The 18,390-nt window shown below is 38.3% G+C and overlaps 1 protein-coding gene across 4 annotated transcripts in view; it reads left to right on the plus strand.

Moving 5' to 3' along the window:
• Window positions 1-14,035, plus strand: part of naif1 (nuclear apoptosis inducing factor 1) — a 32,419-nt gene extending 18,384 nt beyond the window's left edge. The window contains exons 2-3 of one of the 4 annotated variants that reach the window (XM_053624854.1): window positions 2,585-2,635; window positions 11,524-14,035. In XM_053624854.1, coding sequence (XP_053480829.1) covers window positions 2,585-2,635; window positions 11,524-11,999 — 527 coding nt within the window. In that variant the 3' untranslated portion in view covers window positions 12,000-14,035. The remainder of the gene's footprint in view (window positions 1-2,584; window positions 2,636-11,523) is intronic. The other 3 variants (XM_053624856.1, XM_053624855.1, XM_053624857.1) reach the window with 3 other exon arrangements.
• Window positions 14,036-18,390: the final 4,355 nt, after the last annotated feature.

An 18,390-nucleotide genomic window follows, 5' to 3' on the forward strand; every position in this document is an offset into this window, starting at 1 on the left:
GGACACTGTAAAATGTAAATAAAAACAGAATGCAATGATTTGCAAATCTCATTAACCCATTATTTATTATTTGTTATTCACAATAGAACATAGATAACATATCAAATGTTTAAACTGAGTAAATGTACCATTTTAAGAAAAAATAAGGTAATTTTGATTTTGATGGCTGCAGCACATCTCAAAAAACTTGGGACGGGGGCATCAAAGGCTGAAAAAGTATGTGTTACTAAAAAGAAACAGCTTGAGGAACATTTTGCAACAAATTAATTGGCAACAGGTCAGTAACATGATTGGGTATTAAAAAGTGTATCTGAGAGAGGCAAAGATGGGATGGAATCTGGATGGAAGCATATGTTGCTCTAAAACCTGTATATACCTTTCAGCATTGATGGTGCATTTCCAGATGTGCAAGCTGCCCATTCCACAGGCACTAATGTACCCCCATACCATCAGAGATGCAGATCCCTCTCCTCTTTAGTCCCCTTTAGTTTAGAGGATGCGGCGTCCATGGTTTCCAAAAAGAATTAAAAATTTCCATTCGCCTGACCACAGAACAGTTTTCCACTTTGCCTCAGTCCATTTTAAATTAGCCTTGGCCCAGAGAAGATGCCGGCATTTCTGGATCATGTGGCGGCATCTTCTTTGCATGATAGAGTTTTAACCACCATTTGTGAATGGCACGGTAAACTGTATTCACATAAACTGAGTTCTGGAGGTGTTCCTGAGCCCATGCAGTGATTTTCATTAAAGAATCATGCCTGTTCACGGGCATGAAATATTAATTTTCACCCTTGTCCCTTGCGCACAGAGATTTCTCCAGATTATCAGAATCTTTTGATGATATTATTACTGTATATGATGAGATATTCATAGTCTTTGCAATTTTATGTTGAGGAACATTATTCTGAACTTGGTCCACAAATTGTAGATGAAGTTTTTCACAGATTGGTGAACCTCTGCCCATCTTTACTTCTGAAGGACTCTGCCTCTCTAAGATGCTCTTTTTATACCCAATAATGTTACTGACCTGTTGCCAATTAACCTCCAGCTGTTTCTTTTTAGTAACACTTACTTCTCCAGCCTTTTGTTGCCCCCCTCCCAACTTTTTTGAGACGTGTTGTGGCCATCAAATTCAAAATGACCAAATTATTTTCTTAAAATGGTACATTTACTCAGTCTAAACAGTTGATATGTTTACTATGATCTATTGTGAATAACATATGGGTTTAGGAGATTTGCAAATCAAGCATTCTGTTTTTATTTACATTTAACACATCATCCCAACATTTTTGGAATTGGGGTTGTAGTATAGATCAGGGTTGGCTTATAAAAAATATATCCCAAACTTTGAACATCCAACAGAGCATCATTAAATCCATTTTAACAAAATGGAAAGAATATGGCATCACTACAAACCAGACGAGAAGGCCGCACACCAAAACTCACAGACCAGGCAAGCAGGGCATGAATCAGAAATTCAACAAATATACCGAAGATAACACTGAAGGAGCTGCAAAGATCCACAGCAGAGATGGGAGTATCTGTCCATAGGACCACTTTAAGCCATACACTCCACAGGGTGGGGCTTTTTGGAAGAGTGGCCAAAAAATGCCATTGCTTTGAGAAAAAACAAGAAAATGTTTAAATTTGCCAAACAGCATGTGGCCGACTCCCCAAACACATGGAAAAAGGTTCTCTGAACTTTTTGGCCATGATGGGAAATGCTATGTGTGGTGCAAACCCAACACTTCCAATCACCCCGTGAACACCATGCCCACAGTGAAGCATGATGGTTGCAACATCATGCTGTGTGTATGCTTTTCATCGGCAGGGACTGAAAAATTGGTTATGATTGGGGGAAATATGGATGGCACTAAATACAGGGCAATTCTTGAGAAAAACCTGTTTCAGTCTTCCAGAGATTTGAGATGATGGTGGAGGCTTACCTTCCAGCAGGACAGTGACCCTAAACATACTGCTAAAGCTACTGTGGAATGGTTTAAAGAGAAACATTTAAATTTCTTGGAATGGCCTAGTCAAAGCCCAGACCTCAATACAATTGAGAATGTGTGGCATGACTTGAAGATTGCTGTACACCAGCACAACCCATTTAACTTGAAGGAGCTAGAGCAGTTTTTCCTTGAAAAATGGGCAGAAATCCCAGTGGCTAGATGTTCTAAGCTAATAGAGCCATAGCCCATGAGACTTGCAGTTATAATTGCAGCAAAATGTGGCTATACAAAGTATTGACTTTAAGTATATATATATTTTTATACTTTTAAGTATATACTTATGCACACTCAAGATTTCTGTTTTTTGTCTTAATTATTGTTTGCGTCACAATAAAAAAATATTTTGCACCTCCAAAGTGGTCTGCATGTTGTGTAAATCAAATGGTACCAATCCCACAGCCCCTCTACATGTAATGCAGTAAAACAAGTAAAACTCCATGGGGGGTGAATACCTTTGCAAGGCACTGCAAATATACTGCTTACTAATATAAACAGAATTTCATTAAGTATACAACATACAAAAAAGCAAGTTAAAATCCTGCAGTAATCTTATACTGTTTTATTTTGTTCAGCAGGTATTCAGCCGACACCTGGTACCACCTGTGAAATGAAAACTCTAGAAGGTAAGCCTTTTAGGCCATTTTTCAGGAAAACAGAAAAACTTTTCCTGTGTTTGGAAAAGTTAATTTTATTATTATTATTATTATTATTATTATTTTGACCTGGAAATTTTTAGATATGAAGAGCAAGTCACAGCTCAGTGGTAGCATTATAATATTTGTACTTCAAATACCAGTTGAGATATGGTTACTAGGGGTCCAAGCCCCTCAGGTAATTTAACACACACTTTGGAGCACCCATAGGATACAGATGTTTCTAAAGGCTCCTACGAGTGATGAATAAAGCTTGATACATGTGTGGATGCTGAAATTAAATATTTTGCAAAGAATGGTTGATTAAAAATACAGTTTGGCTTCAACAACAAAAAACAGTTTGGCTTCAATCAGTCAGTGTGGTTTGGCATTTCTATTTCAGCTTCATTTTTTAACTTTGTGATTGTCTGATTTTAATGAAATGTGGAACATATTTGGACATGCAACAAGGCTGTTTCATTTAAGCCTAGAATTACCACATACACATGAAATCAGTTTACTGATGGGGAAGGGGGGCCCTAGTTGCCAATTGTAGATTTGTCCCCAATGATTGCAGCTTGTTTATTTCTCTTCAAAATCTTGTAATATGGAGGAAAGGTGCAGTCCCTTCTTGAAATTAAAGTTGCAATAATACACAATATTTTTAGAATAAAAGAAATATTTAGAAAAGGTAATAATATTAAAGAAAAAGGTACAGTAAGTCATGACAGAATGGTGCATATCAGAGCAATGAAAATAAAGAAATACTTTACAAATTAAGAGATGCTTAATCTTCTGGCACATCGGCAACAGATTATTATTAGTATTAGTACTTTGAAGTGACTGGAATTGCTTTATTCAGGAGATAGAACCACACACACTTGTAGGAAATTGTCTGTGTGCACTCTGTGTTCCACTCTGGGATAGATCATTTTGATTATTATTTATCTTTGCACTCTCTTTGAATGACATGCAAAAACATCAAGAGGCTTAGTTATTTAGTTACAGATACATTTATATAGTGCTTTTCTACGCAAAGTGCTTTCCATACTATTTGCACTATTGTGTAGTATCCACCTCGATGATGTGACAGCAGCCATAGTGCGCCATAACGCCCACTACACACCAGCTATTAGTGGACAGGAGAGAGTGTTGTAGCCAATTCAAAGATGAGGATTATTACGGGCCAATGGGGTAATTTCACCAGGGTATACCCCTATTCTTTTAGAATAAGTGTTCTGGGATTTTTAATGACCACAGAGAGTCAGGACCTTGGGTTAACATCTCATCCGAAAGACAGGGATACTATACTGGGGCATTAGGCCCTACACAGACCACAGGGACAACACCCCCTGCTGGCCTCGCTAATACCACTTCCAGCAGCAACCTTAGTTTTCCCCAGGAGGTCTCCCATCCAGGTACTGGCCAGACTCAACCCTGCTTAACTTCCCCTGCTTAGCTTCAGTGGGAAACCAGGCGAGAAATGCAGGGAGATGCGGCTCTGGCCACCACCATGGGTTGTAGGCAACCACTACCTCTGATTTGTCCTTCAACAAAAGAAACAAAACTGTACCAAATCCCGAAACTTTGTGTCAGCTGTCTTGAACTGAAAATTGACTGCCCCAAATATTTTAATTTCTTTTGGTTACAATAGTGTTAGATTTATTTCTCGGTTTAATATATTGTACTGCTATAACATATTAGCAATCAGCTGCTTTTGGATTATCTTGATTATACATTTTCTATTCACCTGCATCACAAGAGTACAGCTAAAAGGTCTAATTTACCAGCAAACATCAGTTCCACCAGTTCAAGTAGTTTTCCACATGAAAAGCACGAAAAACGCTGCAATAATTAGATTATTGCTGTCCATGTAAGCGTAGTCACTGAGTACGTTTACATGGACAGAAATAATCTAATTATTGATCTTATTATGAATAAGACAATATTGTGATTAAGGTGTTTACATGAGTTGCTTTTAGAATGTTCCTTTCATGTTCCAGTTTTACATGTTATAGAACATAGATCGATTAGAATTCCCCAGAATTTCACGTATCAACATACAGTTTGTCTTCGTTATGGTACCATATATAGCCTTGGGTGTTTCATTTTTAATTTTTCTGAAGCTTCAAGTGCAGTTAATTATTTGTCATGATATACGTGCAAATAGACAACTGCTTGAAGCTGTGGGCTGTGTCCGAATCCACATACTTACCAACTATATAGTTACCAAAATACGTGTATTTCACCTACTATATAGCAGGTAAGTACGCGGTTTTGGACACAGCCTCACTCTCTTGTTTGCCGTCAAACGGTTGATCACTACCATGTGTGTATGTGTCCTGCCGCAAAATACAGTGAAAACTCCCACACGGCATCAGTAGTGTGATTAAGGTGTTTACATGTCTAATGCACGTCGATAATGTGACTAAAATAGGAATACTCCACATGTCTTAATTTGATTTGTGTTTACTTCTAGTATGACTTTTGCCGGATTAAGGTAATCAATAATTGCTGTTTACATGGTAGTTTCTTAATCAGAGTATTGTCTTAATCGGGGTAATATCGGATTATTGTTGTCCATGTAAACATACTGATTTTCAGCTGCCGTTCAATCAACGGGATGTGCTGCTCCGGCTCTCAGCCACTCACTGAACAGAGGGAAAGCAAAACCTCGCGCTTGCAGTACTGGCGATATTTTGTAAAATTGCTAAGGTTGCTAGATTTATCACTAGGCACTTTAGATTTATTGCTAGGCAGTTTTATTTTTTGCAAAAAAAATCACTAAAGGGGTCTGAAAAGTCACTAAGTTGGCAACACTGGTCTGCACTCCGCTCTGCCTCTCCCCAGCAAAAAGAAAATACAAAGGGAAAGAGAATACGGAGTTTTTCCATTTATGCACATTCTATTTGAAAAGCAGTAAAATACACCGAGCACCCAAATGATGGCCAGTCTATGTTTTTTTTCTTGAAAACAATTTGCACCCGCCTTCAGATCTTTCCGCGCCCCCCTGGTTGAGAACCACTGCACTAGTCCGTTTTCGTTTTAAAATGCATAACTTTTGCCATGGTTACGCCTGTCGTCTCCGCTACTCCAGCATTTTTGACCCTCGAAAACTGAGACTTTTGGAAACGCCGTAGACCCCGTTTTAGATTGAAAACTCCGGGCTCGCATTTCAGTGTAAACAGACCAAAACGAAGACTTTTGAAAACGAAGGCGTGGGTGCCCACATTCGCCCCCTGATTGGGTCTTCTGGATCATTGCGTTTCCTTCCCTGATTCGTCAAGCCCCTACCATATGACCATTACACTACCTTGATCGTATACACAACAACATGAAGACTGAACCACAAGCTTTGATGGCTTTGTTGTGATTTTTAAAAGCCATTGTGTAGTTAAAATATGTATTTTATAACACTGCAGCTGCCTACATGCACAAGAGGCAAGCTACGATTAGAGCAACCCGCAACAAATCTGATTTCGAGCAAATTAAAACCCTACATTGAACGGCAGTTTGTTGTGACTGCCGGTAACTAGCTACCAACTTCCTGTTTAAATTTGTACGCGCATGCCAAGTGTTCATGAATGGTCATGTGACATGCGTTTTTGGTCGTGTAGTGTGGATGGAGATCTTTTCTGAAACACCGCGGAAATGCCAGTGTGGACGAGGATCATTTTCATTTTAAAATGCTGTTTCAAAACGAAAATGCACTAGTGTAAACAGGGCCTAACATCTGCTCAAGAAGTCGCTAGAATTGATAGCTTGATATCTTTTATGTAAAGCTGCTGAGGGTTCTAGAAAGTTGCCAAATCTAGCACCAAAATCTCAGTTATGCCTTTAACATATGTCACACAGGCTAACATGAAACTAGTGGTATGAATAAGTATTAAGAGTCTTACATTAACATTGTCTTCCATTAACATGGAAGACAACCGGCAGAAGAGCTGAAGGAGCACTTTCCATAACCAGCTAACAGAAGTTTAGCAAACATAGCTACCTAATCTAGCCATCTTGTCATTCAACACATACTGATGTGATTAACCAGTGTAGTTTACTTTAAAAATGGACATGGCTAAACCTTATTAGTATACTTTTTTCACATTTCTTACATCTAAAACATTTTTTCTTTCCAATTGCCAGCACATTCATGTCCATTTTGGGTCTTGTTAAAAATCGCCGCATCGCTGATAGTAAATGGGTGGCACACTTTTCTCTCTCAGCTTATCATTGCTGTAGGAATCAGAGGAAATTAGAATCTCCACAGCTCACTGACCTCCACCAACTACAGCTTAGACACAAGTAGTATACCAAAACAGCATCCTGTACCCTATTTATACCATCCCAGGACAAAGTGATGGTGTTAGTTTGTAGACTTGAACATTCATGTATTTTGAAAGCTAAATCTATTTTGATTAGAAACCAATAAATCCCTATGCAGTCCAGAAATGAAAACCAGACCGAAAATCTGGTTTCTCCACATGTGGCATTGTGATTTTTTAAAAAAAATTTTAAACCCAAAACAATTTATCCTGTTTCATATCTTCATTTCTTGAAATATAACAACTTTACTTATGATTTAACTATTATTATTTAGTGTCTAACACACTATCAAGTGCAACTGTTTAGTTTAAGTAAAATCTTATCTTTTTGTGCTTGGTAGAATGAGTTGCAAAATATTAAAATTTGAATAGATGTGAGATTGTTTATTTCTAAATTAAAACTTTAATTTGAGTATGGTTTAGGTGAAATTAGCATTTGGTATCTTCCTAACATATTGAGAATAGGGCTGCGATTATTTTCTTAATCGATTAATCTGCTAATAATTTTTCCCCGATTAATCAGATAAAAAGCAAACCAACAAATTTTCAATCAAATTTTTCGTTTATTTAAAATAAAATCCATAAACAGAGTGGTACAAATATAAACTTCAGACTAAAAATTTACATTAACACAACTTTTTGTCCAATTATATACTGTATATTATATATAATTTTTTGTGGCTTCACAAGAAAGCACTGATATTAAAGGGGTCACGACGTGTTTATTTATTATTTTTTTATTACCTTCCCTGAGGTGTAATTATAATATTACTACAGTTTTTCTGCACAAAAAAAGTAATTTATTATCTTTTTCCTCGCTGTCTGTGACTCTCTGACTGAAACGATAGTTTTTGCGTCCTTTATCTTTTAAGACCTTTATGTAACCACCCACTGCTATGATTGGCTAACATCTTTGCCTATGAATTAATTATCAATGCCCTGCCATAACGCGCACGAAACTGTGACCTCCACTATAACAATGAACAAAATGGCACTGTAGAGTCACCATGAAAATCTAGCTAACTTACTTACTTATTTATTTATTTCTTAGTAGTATTTATTATTTATTAATTATTATTTATTATTTATTTATTATTATTATTTATTCATGAAAATATATATTTTCCCGCCTTTAGCACCTCACCGCTAAAGTTTTGCACAACCTAATTAAGTAAATCAATATTGCAGAGATAATGGAAAGCATTACAACCTAACCCCCAACCACTCTTTTTGTTATGTCAATCTTGTGGTGAACTTTTGGCCACAACATTACTGAGCTAGCTAAGTTACGTTAGCCACTGACTGTCTGTACCTGTTAACCAGCATTGACATATGCCGAATGCATGAAGAAACATGGCCCTAAACCAGCATCCACCTAGCTAATCCTAACTTGGAGCCTCAGAGAAGATGCAGACCCAGAGAATTATAGAATAACCTCAGTCCATATTTCACAGCCAACATACAGTGCTGTAAAAAAGTACTTGCCTGATTTCTTCTTTTTTGTGTATATCTCATACTAAATAGTTTTAGATCTTCAAATGACATAGAACAAAGGTAACCTGAGTAAAAACACAATACAGGTTTTATTTATTTATTTATTTTATTGAAGCAAAAAAAAGTTATCCAACACCTGTCACCAATGTGAAAAACTAATTACCCACTTAAAATCTGGTTGTGCCACTTTTAGGAGCAATAACTGCAACCAAATCCTTCCAATAACTGGAGATCAGTTTTTCACTTACTTATAAGACTAGGATTTACTTCTATTCCTTGGATCAAGGGACTGAAGACCAGACATTCTCCTTTAGGATTTTCTCATAGAGAGCAGAATTCATGTTTCCCTCAGTTATTGCAAGTTGCGCAGTCCCTGAAGCAGCAAGCATCCCCACACCATCACACTTCCACCACCATGCTTGACCATAGGTATGATGTTCTTTTTTGTGGAATTCTGTGTTTGGTATACGCCAGATGTAACCGGGACCCCTGTCTTCCAAACAGTTCCACTTTCGACTCATCAATCCACAGAACATGCTCCCAAAAGGTTTGAGGATCAACAAGGTCTGTTTTGGCAAAATTAAGACAGGCGTTAGTGTTATTCTGGGTTAGCATTGGTTTTCAGCTCACCACTCTCACATAGATGCCATTTTCCATTTGGAGATAATGGCTCTCACTGTGGTCCTTTGGAGTCCCAGAGCCTTTGAAATATAGTCATGTGAAAAAATAAACTTATGGAAATTGTTGGCTTTTTTGACATGGAAACATTTGATCATCTTTGAAACAGTGCCTATTAATAAAGTCGATCTTCTTGAACAAAACTTGGAAAAATAGCTTTTTCAATCATTTATTCAACAGAAATATCAATAGATGCGATATTCTTCTGTGGAAAAAGTAAGTACACCCTTGGCCTCAGAAGCTAGCATTGCCCCCTTTAGCAAAAATAACTTCTTTCAGGTGTTTTGAATAATTGTCCATCAGTCTCTGACATCGGCATGCTGGAATTTTTGACCACTCTTCCATGCAATATCCTTTCAGTTGCAAGATGTTTGAGGGTTTTCTTGCATGTACTACCCGTTTCAAATCCCCCCACAAAATTTCAATGGGATTCAAACCTGGGCTTTGACTAGGCCATTCCATAACCCTCCATTTCTTCTGTTTGAGCCATTCCTTGGTGGATTTGCTAGTGTGCTTAGGATCATTATCCTGTTGAAAGGTCCATTTTCAGTTGAAAGGTCCAACTTCAACTTTCGGACAGATAGCCTCACATTATCTTCCAGCACTCTTTGATATGATGCAGAATTTATAGTTGAATCAATGAATGCAAGCTGTCCAGTTCCTGAGGTAGTGAAGCAACCCCAAACCATAACATTTCCACCACCGTGCTTCATCAGTGGTGCTTCTCCTGAAAAGCTGTGGTTGATCAAACATGTCTGCTGTTACTGTGGCCAAACAACTCTATTTTATTTATTTATTTAACTCTTTAATTCATCTGTGCAGAGCATATTATTCCAAAAGGCCTGGTCTTTGCCTATATGCTCATTGGCAAACAGTAGTCTTACTTTAATGTTCTTTTTAAACAGCAAAGGCTTTTTCCTGGCACACCTCCTAAAATTTTTTGTGCTCTTGGGCAGAATTTGCTGGGATGGGCAGTCTTTTGAAATCTGCACCACTTGTAGATGATTTTCCTTACAGTGGAATGATATATTTCAAATAATTTGGAGATCTGTTTAAATCCCTGGCCAGACTCATAGGCATCCACAACCTTTTTTTTTCTGAAGGCCTTATAGAACTCTTTAGATCTTGGCATAATGACACCACACACCTCAATAACAAAGCGAACACCAGACTAGATATGAGAGTGGTATAAATAAGGCAGGTTCCACCTGCACTCCGTAAGCAGTTTCTAATCACTGGCACCCAGTCTTGAACACCTGTTCTAATTTTATGGATTAGAAGGTGTGATAAACGTAGGGGTATACTTTCTTTTTTCCATGTGACTGATCTGGGGTTTTTTGTTTTTTTTTGTTAATATAAATTGTGAAAATTACTACAAAAGGTCAATTTTATGTGGCATTTGATCGAGTGTATTAACTTTATTAATAAGCACTGTTTCAAAGAGGTTCAAATGTTTGCTTGTCCAAATATGTAAAAAAAAATATCCATGGGGTGTACTTATTTCTTCACATGACTGTAGCTTTGTAACCCTTCCGAGACTGATGTATTTCAGTCACCTTCTTCTGCATCATTTCTGGATTTTTTTTTCAACTTTGGCATAGTGTGTTACTAGGTAAGACCTTTTAACTAACTTCATGCTGTTGAAAACGTTCCATTTAAGTGTTTATTTGATTGAACAGGGCTGGCAGTAATCATCCCTGGTTGCATCTAGTCCAGCTGAACCCCATTATGAATGCAGATTTATAGATTTGAGGAATTACTATGGGGCAAATACATTTTCACACAGGCCCAGTTGGAATTGGATAACTTTTTTCCTTCAGTAAATAACAATATCATTTAAAAACTGTATTTTATGTTTACTCAGGTTGCCTTTGTTTTATCTTCATTTTTTTATTTTTTATTTCTGAAACAAATTAGTATGAGATATACACAAAAACATAAGAAATCAGGATGGGGGCAAAAACATTTTACAGCACTGTAAACACTAGTAGGATAACGCAGTACATGATATTCAGTTTTGATGCTGTTGCGATAGGTAAAGTTATTTATCACTGGCTGAGTTACTGTTGCTGAGTTACTGTATCCAATGAATACATTTTCATTCATTATTAGCAAATTATTTTGCAAACAATTAGCAAATTATTAGCTGATTGTGAATTTCATTTAGATATAAACCAACAGATAAACCATAGATTGCTGGATGGTATATATCCATCAATATAAAAGTTAAAATAATACTTATGCCAAGCTTTATTTCTGTTGATGCTCATCATTTACTAAAACCAAGCAAAAATTGAATGAGGAAGGTTTCATGTGAAAGCACATTATTTTTGCAAATTTATTCAGTGTTTTAAACTAGTGCTTAATAAAGTTATGTGTGTGATACAGTAGCTGAGACCACGTTCCACACTCTGGAGGAGGGCATGGTAGAGTACTGCACAACAGAGACACCTGTCACTGTTACAACTGAAGCCCCTGTGGAGGTTTTGGCGGCACAGGCAGAGTGTTCAGTAAAGCCACAGGAGCTTAAGAGCCGCATTGCACTGAACTCTGCCAAGCTGTTGCAGGAGCAGCGTGTCACCAACCTGCATGTGCGTGAAATCGCCCAGCACTTGGAGAACCAGAATGACCTGCTGCAGATGATCCGCCGTTCACAGGAGGCACAGGCCTGTGCCCAGGAGAGACAAGCACAAGCCCTTGAAGGTACACAGGCCACCCTTCTTGCCCTCATCCAGATGTTCAAGCCTGCTCTGAAGGACTTGAGAAAGTTCCTGCAAAATGCTAACAACCCTAATGTAACAGGAGGCATTGATACTGGCGAGGGGGTGGTGAACATGCCACAGCAGGTGGAGGATGGACAGTAGACTGACATGTGTTGTATTCTAGGGAGAGTGAGGTGTGTGTGCGTGCATGTATGTGCATATGTGCGTGTGTATGTGTGTGTGTGTGTGTGTGTGTGTTGAAATATCCTTGATTGTCCTACATTCTACTTTTCATGAGAGTATCCTGTACATCAATGATTCTTAAAGTGGGGTCCAGGAACCATAGCTGGGGGTTAATGGGTTATTTTCTTTTCTCTTTTTTTTTCTTTTTTTTTGTGGTAATTTTGATAATCCACAATTATTAAAATTATTTATTTATTATTATGAGCTTTTATAGTTGTTAGCCTTTTGACTGGTCACTTGAATTAAATGGGTTTAATCTAACCCTCAATAACTAAATGTTGATTAAATAAATCTGTAATGAGGTGGATCATGAAATTTTATTTTGCAATTTAAGAGGTCCCTGGCTCCTAACAGCTTTAAGAACTACTGCTGTATTTTATATGAATGAAGACTTTATGAATGATGACAATATGCTTTCTTTATACCATATCTTCTTTTTCCCAACTATTTTTTAATTTAAAACCTCTCATCATTTCTGACTTAATTTTGCATGTAAGAATGAGCTTCCACTAAATCACCAGAGCCTCTGACATTACAAGTCAATAAACAAGACAAAATGTAAACCCCTTGTCAACTCATATTCATAATTAAGGTCTTACATATTTCTCCTGACTGATTTGAGTAGGACAGGACTATATTTGGTACAAGTGATGTTAAAGCTACCCGAGTACCACTCAGAATTAGACATCTGCTTACATCAGTTCACTTTTACCCCAACCACAGAAACTGGACTGACTTCTATTTGTACACTCAGACTCTGTTTGCCTGAGCATGACCAAAGCTGCATGTAGTTAGATTTTTTTTTTTTTTTTTACCATTTTACATGCACTATTTTAGTGAAGTGCTATGTATGTAGTCATGGTGAGAGGTTCAACTGTTTTTTAATGGTGAAAGGAACGAAAATTGGCAGAAAGCTGCACTACGAGTATAATAATCATGAGCTACCTAGTACTGTAAAAAGGTAGACAAGCTGTATTTTTATCTGCTGAACAAATTTTTATAATACTCATTCACTCTCACAGTATGACATTGAAAGGCAAAGATCACAGTTTCCAGCAAAGAAAAATATGATGAAGCTAATCTGATGTTGCTAGTAAAACCCATGGACATCTAACACCACCACCGCCTTGTGACACTGTACAGTGTCATGCTTAAATATTCATCCCCTTGAACTTTTATACATTTTGTAGTATTACAACCTGGAACTGAAATGGACTTAATTGGGATTGTTACCATTTGATTAACACAATATCCTGTGGTTCACTCCTGAGCTTAGGTTACTCTCTGTGTGGAGTTTTGCATGTTCTTCCCAGGTTTGTATGAGCTTCCTCCGTGTTCGTCCTCCCACTGTCCAAAACCAAGCAGGTAGGTGTATTGGCCATAAAATTGGCTGTAAATTGCCCATACATGTGAATGTGTGTTTGCACATGTTGCTCTGCCTTGTGCCCGGTGTTCCTTAGATTGGCTTCTGAGCTACCTCTATCCTGACCAGGATAAAGCACTTGAAGATGAATGAAAACTGAAGAATAAAGTAACCACATTAACGATAGAGCAGATATATTAAAATTAAATAAAATAAAAACTTCTTATAATACAGCAAAACACTGGATGGTGGTAAACACACTGAACAGTAAGACACATAACAGTACATTTTCAATATAATCTTTTCACAAACGTCCCTTCTGAAACCATGAATGGCTTATGTGAATGTGAAAATCGTGACTGTGAAATGGTTACAGAAGAACTGTGGTCATGCCATCTGCACTTCAGAAAAGCAGATAAACAATTTTATTTCAATGTAAAGTTATGTACCTGAAACTTCACAGAAATCTGATAAATGGACTAGAGGTCGACTGATTAACTGGTACAGATAACCAATTGCTGGAACTATCGGTTATCGACAAAAATCCAGACCGATAGTTTTTCCCGGTTGCGTCCATTGCAGGAGTGGCTGAGAAGGGTCTGCTGCCATTATACAGTACTGAATAGCACTGATGCTTCATGGTGTTTGTTTTTGACATGTGAGACTACACTATGCACGGAGCACGGAGTGTTACTATTTGGTTCAGTTTGGATGTATATATTTTATTTACTTCAATATTTATTAATAGTTAATATATATGTTGATATAATTATATATTATTATTATTATTATAAGTTTATTTTTTATAATGCCTTTCTACACACTCAAGGTAAGTAAATATATTTATTTATTTATTTATTTCATTTAAAAAAAGTACAGTACATTTTCATTGTACGGCCAGTACTGTTTATTTTTGTAATAAATTTCAGCATTATTTTACCTTGAGTGTTTGTTTTTGTTCAGTATCAACATTAAAAACTATTGGTTGATTAAACTGTTATCGGCAGGTACTGCCCAACTTAGTTATCGGCATCCGTAAAATCCAATATTGGTCGACCTCTAATATGGACATAGAAAGCTTTTCATATATGTTACATGTATAGTCATATATACATATCAGAGTTTGTTAGATTTCCATGTATCTCAGGAATCTCCAAATCTCAGATAATGTCTTCCAGACCTCCATCAGTCCTTTCAGCCTGTTCTACACTTATTAAATATTAGTTCTGTGCTGCTATGAGCTAGAAAGTGTGGTTTACCGCAGAGTTCAGGCGCCTGGAGAGTCCGAATGAACACACACACTGACACATATGAATGTTCACAGAGACTTCCGGTTTATTCATGCAAAACGGTAGTATTTATACACATTGTACACATTGATAACAGCAGTGCGTGGATGGTTTCTACTGGTGCAGGTGCCAGCCAGATAGACAAAACAAAACACAAAGCACACTATGAAAATAAGTCTTTTCAAGAGACAGAAAATACATGTGCCAGCTATAAGAAAGGATGGCACTTGATCAGCTTACTAAAGAGGTAATTAAATGTATACATTCATCATAGGTATTTGATAGCAGTTCATAATATAAGAGAGTACATGATATACGAGAATTTCCTTTCAGAGTTTCTGTAAATACTGGTTTTTGACCATTAAAAATTCTAAATGTCTGTTAAAATCAAAACTTCTCGGACACAATAAATGGTAAAAATATTAACATGTAGCAGACATTAGACAAAGTACATTTGCAACTGCAAACTTAAATCTCTCTCTCTCTCTCTCTCTCTCTCTCTCATTACAAGAAGCACTGAAAGCACTGACAGACACACACAAGTAAACTCGGGCTACCAGCTGACTCTCGGCCATGCCCTTGCCGCCACAATCGCATATACCATGCATAGTCCAAAACGTTACAGTGCAAAATAAACACTGGAATGAGATGACTGGATTTTTTCCAGTTTGTTCTGTAAACTTTTATCATTCCCGGACACATTGGACGGCACCAAAATTTCGTAGTGGAAACGCTGATACATACATGTGTGTATATATGTCATATATAATATTTTTATTATTATTATTAAGTTTACTTTTATAGCACCTTTCTACACACTCAAGTAGAGATCGACCAATATTGATTTTTTATAATCAATACAGATTATTTGCATGTTTATGTGCTTGATGACCAATATGTAGAACCAATATTTATTTATTGTTTTACTTCTGTTTTTGACACATGATAACACCACTGAGCTGAATAAACCGTTTTATTTATAACATTTATAACATAACATTTTGTCAATTTCACTTCCTCCTTGCATACAAAACGATACAAAACAACTCTTATTTATACACCAATAAAAGAGGGGTCTGAAAAAGTGCAAAAAATAAAGTGCACTGTTACTAAAGTGTCTTTTATTTAACCAAAGCGTTGAGGAGGTAAACAGATTACGAGACTCTGTGAGTTCCTCTCTATTTCTTAGTACCAAGCTGCTTAAACTACATATCAAGCATTTATGTAACACATCTCATTTGTGCATTAATGGTTGTTATGTAAAATAAAGTTTATTAATTAAAGCAAAGCAAGTATACTTTGCCTGGCCACACTGTTGTTGACTTGTCTCCCCTCTTATGCAGTGCTGCAATGGCAGTCCTGCGCGTAATTCTCAAAACGCCCACAAGATGACGCCATTTATCGGTGGATCCGATATTACAAAACAGATATCCAATTAAAAGTAAAACCGATTATCGGATCGATCTATACACTGAAGGTCGCTTTACAATTAGAAAGCGCAAATAACACAGCAAGAAGAAGAATAAAAAAGCTGCCGAATATTGTGTAGGTCCCCCTTGTGCTGCCAAAACAGCTCTGACCTGTCAAGGTGTGCTGTGGCATCTGGCACCAAGACGTTAGCAGCAGATCCTTTAAGTCCAGTAAGTTTTAAGGTGGTCGGTTTTGTCTAGCACATCCCACAGACCTTGATCGGAGACCAAGTCACACCTTGAACTCTTTGTTCCTCAAACCATTCATGGTTTCATAAGAGGCTACTGCCATTATGGAATACCATTGCCATGAAGGGGTGTATTTGGTCTGCAACAGTGTTTAGGTAGGTGGCACGTGTCAATGTAACATCCACATGAATGCCAGGACCCAAGGTTTCCAGCAGAACATTCCCCAGAGCATCACACTGACTCTGTGGCTTGCCTTCTTCCCATAGTGCATCCTGGTGCGATCTCTTCCCCAGTTAAGTGATGCACACACACACCCAGCCGTCCACATGATGTAAAGGAAAATGTGATTCATTACACCAGGCCACCTTCCATTGCTCAATAGTCCAGTTCTGATGCTCACATGCCCATTGTAGGCGCTTTCGGCGGTGGACAGGGGTCAGCATGGGCACTCTGACATGTATGCAGCTCCATATGCAGCAAGCTGTGATGCACTGTGTGTTCTGACACATTTCTATCATAGCCAGCGTTAACTTTTTCAGCAATTTGTGCTACAGTAGCTCTTCTGTGGTATCGGACCATATGGGCTAGCCTTCGCTCCCTATGCGCATCAATGAGCCTTGGGCGCCCATGACCCTGTTGCCGGTTCACACATTTGGTAGGTACTAACCACTGCATACCAGGAACACCCCACAAGACCTGCTGTTTTGGAGATGTTCAGACCCAGTCCACTAGCCAGCACAATTTGGCCCTTGTCAGAGTCACTCAGATCCTTATGCTTGCCCATTTTTCCTGCTTCCAACACATCAACTTTGAGAACTGACTGTTCACTTGCTGTCTAATATATCCCTTCCCACTACATATTCCACTGTAACAAGATAATCAATGTTATTCACTTCACCTGTCAGTGGTTTTAATGTTGTGGCTGATCTGTGTATTTATATTACTATGTACAGTGGTGCTTGAATGTTTGTGAACCCTTTAGAGTTTTCTATATATCTGCATATGTATGACCTAATACCGTGACCGGTATCTGAAGCTTGTGTAAAATCATGCCTCTACTTATAGGCCTGCCATGATCAGGTGACGTGGCAATTAAGCACATCGCATGATATATATATGGCACCTGTGAACCACACCGCCAGCCTCTATTATCTGAAGCGAAGATGCAATTCACAGGCCTGCCCTGGTATGACAGTGCTATGCAACGTCTCGTTCCCTTCTCAGCGAACAGGGTTACATGCGTAACCCCGACATTCCCTTTCAAAGGGAACTTCGACATTGCATTTAGCATAACAGTATGGGAACAGGAACCCACTCCGTCATACCGAGGGTACGGCCTGTTCAAAAATACCCAAGCCCGAGGGTCACTGCAAGACACTCGAGCCCGGGGTGGAATGAATATCCAGGCTGTAATAACGAATGAATGTGTATGGCATAGACCACCCTGCAGCTGCACACACATCCTGCAAGGATACCCCTTTGGACAAAGCCTTTGAGGAGGCAACCGCCCTAGTGGAATGAGCTCTTATGCCCAGAGGCGTGGCGAGACCACGCGTGTCGTAAGCCTTAGAGATTGCTTCCACTATCCAATTAGAGATGCGCTGCTTTGACACAGCATCACCTTTCCTGTCGCTGCCAAAGTAGACCAGTAGCTGCTCCGACTTACGCCACTGGCCGGAGCGGTGGACGTAAGTACAGAGAGCCCTTACTGGACACAGCAGGTGCATCCTCTCTTGTTCTGGTGTGAGGAACAGAGGAGGGCAGAAAGCCTGCAACACCACAGGGTGGGCAGCCGATTCAATTTTTTTAAATTTTATTTTATTTGTATAGCGCTTTTTACAATAGACATTGTCTCAAATGCCGATGTAGGCACTTTAGGAATATAATCCGGCCTAGCATACAGGAAGGCCTTGGCTAATCCAGGGGTAAAGTCAAGGCAGGAAGGGGCAACAGAGAGACCTCCCACTCTCTTGAGAGACATCAGGGTCAGCAGAAGAGCT

Source organism: Ictalurus furcatus, chromosome 5 (genome assembly GCF_023375685.1).
Source record: "Ictalurus furcatus strain D&B chromosome 5, Billie_1.0, whole genome shotgun sequence".
NCBI lineage: Eukaryota > Metazoa > Chordata > Actinopteri > Siluriformes > Ictaluridae > Ictalurus > Ictalurus furcatus.